The sequence below is a fragment of the Ahaetulla prasina genome, chromosome 2, assembly GCF_028640845.1.
Source record: "Ahaetulla prasina isolate Xishuangbanna chromosome 2, ASM2864084v1, whole genome shotgun sequence".
Lineage (NCBI taxonomy): Eukaryota > Metazoa > Chordata > Lepidosauria > Squamata > Colubridae > Ahaetulla > Ahaetulla prasina.
Genome location: NC_080540.1, coordinates 50,645,157 through 50,655,015, shown reverse-complemented (window position 1 = coordinate 50,655,015; position 9,859 = coordinate 50,645,157). Strand labels below are relative to the sequence as shown.

General features: G+C 42.5%; 1 protein-coding gene across 1 annotated transcript; it reads right to left on the bottom strand.

The window, feature by feature from the left end:
- Positions 1–1,109: 1,109 nt before the first annotated feature.
- Positions 1,110–7,805, bottom strand: BHLHE40 (basic helix-loop-helix family member e40). Its single transcript, XM_058167059.1, has 5 exons — positions 7,484–7,805; positions 7,171–7,240; positions 6,624–6,731; positions 5,669–5,792; positions 1,110–4,268 (listed from the first exon to the last, which is right to left on the bottom strand). The coding sequence occupies exons 1-5, from the start codon at positions 7,564–7,566 to the stop codon at positions 3,406–3,408; spliced, it is 1,248 nt and encodes a 415-aa protein (XP_058023042.1). The 5' UTR covers positions 7,567–7,805; the 3' UTR covers positions 1,110–3,405.
- Positions 7,806–9,859: the final 2,054 nt, after the last annotated feature.

The following is a 9,859-nucleotide window of genomic DNA, read 5'->3' as shown; positions in this document are numbered from 1 at the left end:
ATCTGTCTTTCAGGTGCCAAAATTTCACGAGCAATTTCTTATGCCACTTGTGTTTTGACCAGACTTAGTTTGCAGCTCCCTTTACAGTGTTCCTTGGGGTTTTTTTTGCTTTTTTTTAAAGGGAAGGGATGATACTGTGTCTGATATGTAGCTGGTCAAATATTTCATTCATCCTTGAAGATCATCCTTTGGGATCCTTTAACAACTAAAGTTAGATAAATGGTAACAAGAGTGAGGATCCTGAGGGCTCAGCTTATGAAATTACCTCTTCAACAAGACATGGCCAGGTGACCATATTAACCCATTGACATCAGTGGTGGGTTCTAACTAGTTTTACCACTGGATTGCATCGCGCACGCGCTTTGCGCCAAACTTGCATTTCGTGCAAGTGCATTGAGTAAAAAAACAGCTGAGGCATGGCAATCCACTCCGCCGCACCTTACCAAGCAAAAAACAAAGGAATAAAGGTAGGCATAGTGCGGGGGCAGGCGGGAGGGCCCAGCTGACGTTAGGAGCGAACTGGTTCGCTCTCATATCAAGATTTCCACTTTTCCAAACCAGGGAGAACTGGTAGCAACCCACCACTGATTGACATTATCCTAAGATCATCTTTTTTTTCCAGGGAAATGTTGGAGACATCTAAAATAATCTCTCATTATACCAGAATATACTTGTAGTTTCTATTACTTGTTAATCTTTTTTTTAAATTGCTTTTCCCATTTTACATAGCTTTGTAATTGGCCCAAGAACATTGGTTACCACATGAAATAGAAACAAAACAATGCATAGAACATGAGGCCACTATAACCCTGTGTCTTTCATTAAAAAAAAGGGAGCAGAGAGGCACATGATTACATTCTTACAATAGTGCAAGTGGAGCCACATGGGAAACTAACATGTAGTCCTTTGATGGTATGGGAACACCAATGCCCATCTTATCACTTCAACTGGCCTCTTGTTCCAGTAAAGTCCAGTTAAGTGGACTTTAAGTTAGATTAAACTTAAGTTAGATTGTTTTTCTATTCCTCTACAAGTAAGTCCACCTTAGACACTTCCCTCTTACTATAATCAACAGGTTCTTCAGACAAAAAGAGGAACAAGAACTCAAGTTCCACAGGAAAATAATTTTATTAAGTATTTTTTTAAACAACTACTTAACTTTTACTCTGATAAAAATATTTACACTCTACCCACCTTCAAGAAGGTTCCAAAAATATAAACACTCTATTTCTCCCGAGAGGAAGAACAAGATATTCCCCTCCTAAAAAGAAAACAAAACAAAACAGGAATACATTCATATTTCCCACTTTCTTTGAACTCAAGTAGTTTTACAAATAATAGACTTCTGAAACATAGAATATGCATATGTACACATTTATAATAGATTTTTTTTTTTTGCAAAGAAAGGCAACAACTGTGTACAAAAACTGTGGGTTTTTTCTCTTCAAACCAACAATAAAATATAAATGGTCAAACACAACCTGTAACTGAGCATAGTGCATTCTAGCAGTTGGTGCAATAATATAAGTGAAAATCAAAAGACAGTACGGCCTTTCTCAAAACAAACTACTAATACCGCCATTTCACCTGATCTTTCAAAACTTCAATATTCAGAATCATGGTGGATTGTTCTTTCCTGCAGGATGTGTTCCATCTAGGGTCAATTTACAGGTTGGCAGTTTTTCTATTGTGCCGGATTGCTCTGCTGTCCATCTTCCAGGAAAATGGCAGGCATCTCCCTTGCACTGTCATGCTCCAGCAACCAAGATGACAAGCAGGAGGCAAAGACCACAATCCACGACTTGCAATTCATCCCTGGGAGTGGCTGCGGTTCTTAAGCCTGCAAAATGGAGCCCCAGAATATCACATCTGGTCTTTATCCTAAAAATCATACCATGCTCTTTTTTTAACCACATAAGGAAGAGGTGGCTTCCTCCTTACCAAGAGATTGTTGCTCATCTGCTTCTTACAATCTCTAATCCAATTTCAATAACCCACCTTGGCAGAAAATTGTCTTTTCAAAAATGTTTCGCTCAACTTATGCAGAAGGAACTTAAATTTTTCTGCCCTAACTAGAATCTTTAGTTTTGTAAGAGAATTTCTGTACTGCCCTGAATGGATGAGTGTGGGTAGGGAAATATGGTGTACACACATACACACTCTCTCTCTCTCATCAGCTCCCACTTCTCCAGTTTTTGCTACAACCAAGAAAACTGTCTCTGGTTCTAATATAAAATGCTACACTCAGATCCCTGCAGGTCTAGGAAGATGATGCTGAAAGGATATGTTTGAAATGGCTCTGGATTTGCATAATATGGTCATGTTAAGGGCTACTACCAGTTATCTCAAAATATTCCAAAGTAAGGCCTCTGTTGTGTCAAATTATAATGTGTTTTATGGTGTTGATTAAAATACCAGTTTATATTAGCATTCGGAAGAATGAAGCTATATATGTTCAACTACAGATATGAAACCACTTTAGAATAGAAAATATATTTGATTATTTTCAGGTAATACAACACTGAGAACTGAGCAGACAATAGGATTCTACTAATACGTCACAACAGACTTGGATCCAGAGTAACAGCCATTCCCATATCAAAGCAGCAACCTAATGACACTTTATGTTGGTCAGAGGTGGACCAGTAACTAATTATTATGGTAGCCAATGTCCTTTCCTAGAGAATATCCCAGAGGCTTTTGTCCAGAAATTAGGAGAAACAATGTCTGCAGTAAGGAAAAGAAGGGCTATGGTCTGTTTTTTTTTTCTTCTTCAAAATGGCCTCCTCAGAGTAGTACCTATCTAGCAGCTCAAACTAAACAAAACTTTCAAGCAGTATTTGGGGCAGAGGGAGATTTTGTTGAGCTGAAATAGGCATGAAACTAGATTCAAAATCTCCCTGAATTATTTACTATACTTTACTAGCCAATGGCCGTTACGGGAAAGATTCATAGCAATGCTATAAAAAATGTTATGTATATGGATGTTAAGATCTCAGATATTGGTGGTGCCAGAAGGCTACTGAAGCCATTGTATCCAATTCTGAATTTTTGCTTCTCGAGATCATTACCTGAAAAGTCCTCATCAGACACACCAGATTTTTCTTTCTGCACACTCTCTAAATCTGTTTAATCTTTTTGTTTTCTTTCACAGCTTCAAAGTATAATCCTAGCTGATTTAAGGTTTTTCAGATAGCTGAAAGGTAAAAGCATATCCGAACTTTATATTAATGTAGCAATAAAACACACACCTCTCCTCTTTTTTGCTAACTGGGATGCATCTTTGAAATCTTTCCTAGGACTTGGGCACATAGCCCCCCCACACACACACTGTTTAGAATGGGGGGGAGAAATCCAAAATAATTTCAGAACTCAACCAAATAGAACGAGAGAGGCTCTCCTTGTTTAGTCTTTGGTTTCCAGATCCAAAGGAGACATCTGCTTCAAAGCTTGAAGAAGAGCTGTAGAGTCCATGGGGGAATGGGACGGTATAGGAGAAGGGAGTCGCTGTGGCAATAGCAAAGGAGAAGACATTTTCTCTGGGTTCATTAACCCTGTAAGTGCTGCAGTGGACGTTGGGAGGCTTGGATACAAGATAGGCACAGAGGCCGGATACCAACACTTCTCCAACATGGGCAGGTAGGCTGTCGCTGAGGGAGGGAAAACATAAAAAGGCAAACAGAGGGGAGGTTGGTGGGGATGAGGACCTAAGAAGCTGTTGCTGGAGGAAGAGCCAAGCACACTACTACTAAAATGGTCTTCATCCTCTGACATGTCCATCCTGGTCCGTTTTGCTGGTGGATCCTCGTTTTCTTGTTTAATAGAAGTGATTCTCTCTTGGGCAGTGTACTTCAGCTCCGTGTCCTTTTTAAAATACTGTGGATCAGATTTAGAGTCACTTTTTTCTAGCTCGCCCCCATATCCACTGTCTGTGTCTGTGTCGCTGCCACTCTGCTCTCCGCTGGAGTGGGCAAAAGTCCTCTGAATCACAGGCACACAGTTTTTCCCATGTGCCTCAGCAGCTTTGGTCAGACATGGAGATTTATCCTTCAGATCTGTAAGCTTTGGGGTGGCATCTCCAGTCTTTCGGCTGATTCCACTCTGCAGAGCTTCTGCCATTCTGTGTAGGTGGGTCATGAACTGAGATGATTTCAGATCCTTGGCATTTTCGTGCTTGGCCAGGTATTGTAACACTTCTTTGGCACACATCTGGAACCCAGAGCGAAATATCTCTTGGCTAGATTCAAGACTCCGTGGGGGCAACTCATCTGAAAAGACATCAGTCACAAATTAACCTGTCATACCAAAAAGGTTTAGTGAACATGTGAGTGTCATGCATCCCTAAGAAAGTATATTTACTGAAAAACCATAAAGTCACCCCAGCTTCCTTCCAGGTAAGTATGCACATGGTAACTGTTTCAGAAAGAAACTTGGCTATAATGGGTTAATTTATCTGAGTGTCTAAGGGTGAAATCGACATTTTATTGTACTTCATGAAAAAAATCATCACTTCAATGGAATGTTAAAATCCAGGTTTGGAGTAGGGGAGAAGCAGCTGAATGAAACTGGTTCTTTATCAGGGTAAGTCTCCAATTAACAGATAAGAACAGGATGAAAATAAAGTGGTATGAAAAAAAGAATCCTTTATAGGATACTATCTTGTCAGATCTTTTTAGTGAATGGGAAACCAAAACATCAAAGTACTATAGACTTCAATGAGAGCACATACAAATCAACTTAACTACACGCAAAAGAGCTTCTTATTAACCCTGTGTAATTGCACATTTTGCTTAATGTTTAAATATTTAGATTTCACTAGATGGATCCACCCCTCCATATGGCCTTTCCTCCACATTCCTGGAGCTCATTCACAATAACATAAGAAAGGGTTATCCACATATTGCTAGTCATCCATGCAGTAAGCAACCCTAAATGTGAGCGACAGCTCTTGGTCCAGGAAGTCAATTCTTCAGACTATCCCCCTTTCCACAATTCCTACTCTGTCTACCTTGTTGTTACATCTAGAACATCTCACATGAGGATTATCACTGCTAATGTGGACAGTATTTTTATGCTACTGGTAGTAGCATCCAAGCAAAGGGCTTCCTCAGTTATAGAGGAAAATACTGGGTCAAAATATAAAATAATTTAAACTTGAAAGCAATTGTACTCAACTTGATGTTCTCTCAATTAATTTGGACTGCAACTTCCAATGTACATAAAACTCTGGGAACTACCACCCCAATACATTCAGAGGACTGCTTTAAAGGATAACACAATATAGCTTGAAGAAGCAGACTTAAAGAAATAAGAGAGGAACTTCTTGACAATTTAGAACTGCAATAACTATCCAGATGTCTAGGCTGCTGGAATATAATAGAAACAGTTCTTTTGATCTACAGATGATACATGGCTCAGTAGCCCAATCTTTTTTTTAAAAAGTGTTCAGAACTTAAATAAAGAATTCACCCTGAATGAAAAGGACATAAGTTCAAAATGAAAGGGCAAAGGCTGCCAAGTTTCATATTTCTTTCTTTAAAAAAATGAGGCAAGGATAAATTAAAGTTCCTTTACCATGAGAAGTTTGTTGTAATGAGCAGCGCTATTTTTTAATAGAGAATTCTAATGTGAAAGGCATCTAGGAAAGGTGTTAAAGACAAGCACTCACCAGCATGTAAACCTTTTTGGAGGGCTATGATCTGCTGTTGCTGTTGTTCAATAAGACCAGTTAATGCTTTGACATGCTTCAAGGTAAGTTCAAGAACCACCGCTTTTTCTAAGTGTCCTAAAGTCTGAAAACAGGAAAGGAGCGAGTTGGTTAGCTGAAGGAAACAGAATGCAGGAGCAGTATGTCCTGGAAAAATATGGGAGGAAATGGGCAGGGACTGAATTAAACACAGCATAATGTTCCTAATGAAATCCACTTTTATTCTGATGAAAAGCTACTTAAATCTACCCTATGAATAAATACAGTAACAGGAATTAGTTATATTTATATAACTATTTCAGGTTAAAAAACACCTGGAAGAAATAAAACAATACTTTTACATAACTAAAGAGAAAGTATTTTTTTTAAAAAAAGAGTTACAAAATAGAATAACTTTGTCACTTTGAATGTATCGGCATATATTGCAGATACAAAGCCCAAATCAGGACTCATTTTTCAAATGGAAACTGGATCATTTAAGTAACATTTTCCTTATTTTTTTAAGTGTGCAGGCATTGACTGCAGGCCTCTCTTATTACATATACCTAACAGGAAATGTTTAAGTTTGAAAGCTCTGGAGTTTTCTGATAAATTAGAACATGGAATTTGAAGTAATACAGTAACATTAAAAGGGTGCAATCAAAGCTACCTAATCATTCCAATATAAACTGTGGTCTCCTGTCAGATTTAAGGTATTGTATACGCTGAACCTCACATGCAAGTTCTTCAGAATTACAAGACCAAGCACTCATAGGAAGGACAAAACTGCAATGCTATCCAGACACAGCCCTTTTCACTTTCATCTGCGGTGACCAAGGAATCCTCTAGATGGCGCTTTTATCCATACAAAAATCCATTCAGCCTAACTTCTCTGAAAAGGAAGACAAGTCTGGACAGTGGCCAGCTTTTTACTTACTGTAAGTTTGAGATGTTCTGGTAAAAGATCTTTCAGCTGGGCAATGCATTCATTAATCCTATCACGCCTTTTCTTCTCAATCAGCCTGTGAGGCAATTTGTAAGTCTCCTGAAAGGAAAAATGAGGGGGGGAGGGGAACATCATCACTTAGAGCAAGACTGATTTAGATAAAAAAAAAACTGAAATTAAATGGAAGAAGATAGAAACACTTTCTTTGCAAACAGGAAAACCTCCTGAACCAAGATACTTTTCTGGGAGAGAATTTACCAGGGATATGTCTAGGAAACTAATTTTAGGCAACATTTGTAACCAAATAGATTTTCATAGTATGAGGCTACTACAATAATTTTATCCTCTAACTACCTCTAATCCTGTAACCTCGCTCCCCAAATTTATGCATTCTCCTCCACAAGCGAGGGAGGTTTTCTTCTAAACCGGCAATCTCTTTTAAAAGCAGAACCCCAATTCTGTACTAAAAAAAGGGGGGGCAACTCTCATTCACCACAGCTGGGAAGAAACTGAAGCCAAACGTGCAATGTGTATTTACCTTAGTGTCGTCCCCTCTTTTTAAGCCTCTTCTCGGCTTGTAAACTTGATACATGTGAGCGAAGTCCAACCTGTTGATGACAACAAGAAGAAAATATGTTTTTTTAAAAAAACAACAAAAAACAATATTTTAAGTCGCCGGTAAGAAGGCGAACTTTCCCTTCCACCCCCCCTTCCCCAACCAGACGGCTAGCGCAGGCGTCGTTTTCCTCCCGAAGGAAAAGGTCTTCGGGGCCAACGCCGGGCAGCCGAACCGGGTGATTTTTGCCGGGGAAAGCAAAGTCACAGCCAGCCTTTCGACGCGCGCTTCTTACCCGGACATGTCGCCGCCGTCGAGCGCAGCGAGTTTGCCCAGACAAGCGGGGGGAGGAGGCTGAGCGCTGGGGATCCTCTCCATTGGGGTTTCGGCTTCTCCGAAAGCTCGCTTTGGCACCTGGCCGGCCGGAATAGCCAATGAAACAACCCGGGTTCGCCTCCCGCCTCAAAGGAAGCCGCCGCACGGGAGCAGCAAGCAAGGGATAGCGAAGGCTGAGCCTGAGCGAAGTCAAGTTAGCGGCGTCGGCGGCTGCTCATGTCCTCCCCGGCTACCTGGAGCGTCGGGCTGGAAAGGGGCGCCCTTGCGCCGGCGAGCTGAGAGGAGTAATTGGAAGGCTGCAAGGCTGGGTTAAATGTGAGCGAGGGGGCGGAGGCGAGCGACGCGTTTTTACCCTGTGACTCCAGGCACGTCTCGCTGCTACCGGAGGGAGGGACGAGCCTCGCCTCTCCCTCCCTCCCTCCCCGCCTCATCACATGAGCCTCACGTGTTGGCCAACGCTCCAGCCTCTCCGCTCCAGGCCACACAAGCAGGCAGCGGCGGCGGAAGGGGGGTGGGGGGGAGCGGGTGCTGCTGCTCCTGCTGTCGAAACGTGATGGGGCGATCCCTCGTTCTTTCTCTCTCGCTCTCTTCCCCCCGCCACGCCCGCTACCCGGGTCGCCGCCTGTGCAATGTGCGTGGTCCGGAGGCAGGCAAAGAGGGAAAGGAGGGAGCCGCCGCGTGGGTTTCCCTCTGGGACTCCATCTGCCCGCGGCGGCGGCGACGACGACGACGACTTTGTCCTCGGCCCCGCAAGCCTTAACTTCAGCACGGGCATCAGCCTGCTGCCGCGAAGAAGCAGGTTGCATGTGCTGCTGCTTGGGCCGAGGTGTCTCCCCTGCCATAATGAACCCCGCACCCCTCGGGACGGTAAACGAAGAAGGCCTGCCCCCACTCCCCACATCCCCCTTCTCCAAGGGAGGAAGAAAATTTTTTTTAAGCAGCCGCCCTTTTTCCCGGGAGACGCGGGCAGTTTTTCAGGTACACCAAGCGGGGGTGGGGGGAAAGGTGGACGTGCTTTCCCCCCCCCCACCCGCCTCTCGTCTGGAAGCTGCACGTTTTTCTATAGCAAGGGGACACGCGGTATCCGTGCAACGAAAGTCTGCAGGACTGCTGGTTTGATAGCAAGGGACGGCGGGTTGATTTGCTGTGCCACAAAGCTCTCTAGGAGTGAAGAGCAAGGCGAGGCCTGCTTATCTGGCTCCAGAGGCGCCAGGTATCCTATAGCCCAGCAGGCAGTGCAAATATCTTCCCCGGGTTGAGTCAGATCCCAAAGTAACTCCTTTCTTTATTGTGACAAATGGGACTTGCAGGAACTCAAGGGTCAAAAGTGGATAAGTGTTGCCTCGCTTGTTTCTAGCAAGAAAAATTACACGGAGGGAAGAGCTAAAAGCCTCACCCTCTGTCTGTTTGTCTGAGAATGCAGCCCCCCTTTCCAGCCTCCATGGCCTTCAGCCTTATCATCTGGGAATTCTGGGTTTCCAGCCTCCAGAAGGCTGTTTCAGGGAAGCCCTGGTTGAATCAGGCATTCCCAGCAGCGTATTTGTATTTGCATTTGAATGAGGACGTCTTTTCCACAGAAATGGGAAGATGAGCTAACTGATGAAAAATCTTACTTGGCGTTAAATGACCAGGGAGAGGGGCTCATTTGGACTCCATAATCTTACAGTGTTCTTATAGTGATTATAAGAACAATTTGTAGTTAAATCTGTTCAAAATTAAATAATCATTCCAAGTCAAAGATGGCTGCAAGATAGTTTGACATTTGAGGGAGACGTGATAGTTGAGGTCACTCTCAAAATTGGCCGGAGTGAAGCATCAAAATGTTATGTTACACATTTTCTATCAACTGATAAAAAGTATATCAACACGTCCTTGTAAAGTGGGTTACAGTTAGTACGTTTCCACTAATGACCCCACAGGGTCATTATTTATTTCAAGTGAAAATTATTCCAAAAATTATCAATTATTCCAAGTACGGAAATTACACCCAGCCCTAGCATTCACTTTCAAAAACTTATTAAGCTATATTTGATGTAGTGGTTAAAGGTCCCAGACTAGAAACAAGGAGACTGTGAGTTCTAGTATCTCTTTAGGCATGAAAGTAAGTTGAGGGACGTTGGGCCAGTCGCTTTCTCTCAGTCACCTCACCTCACCTCATGGTTATTTTGGAAAAAATAGGAGAAGGAGTACCATATCTGAGGAACCTAAGAAGTTTGGGTTCAGACTATTTAGTAAGTATGATGCTAAGCATACTTTGGTCACTGTCTGACAACTCCTGGCACCACACTCTTAGTGGATGTTTTGCCGCTAAGAAAAAAAAAGCAGAAGAAATAAT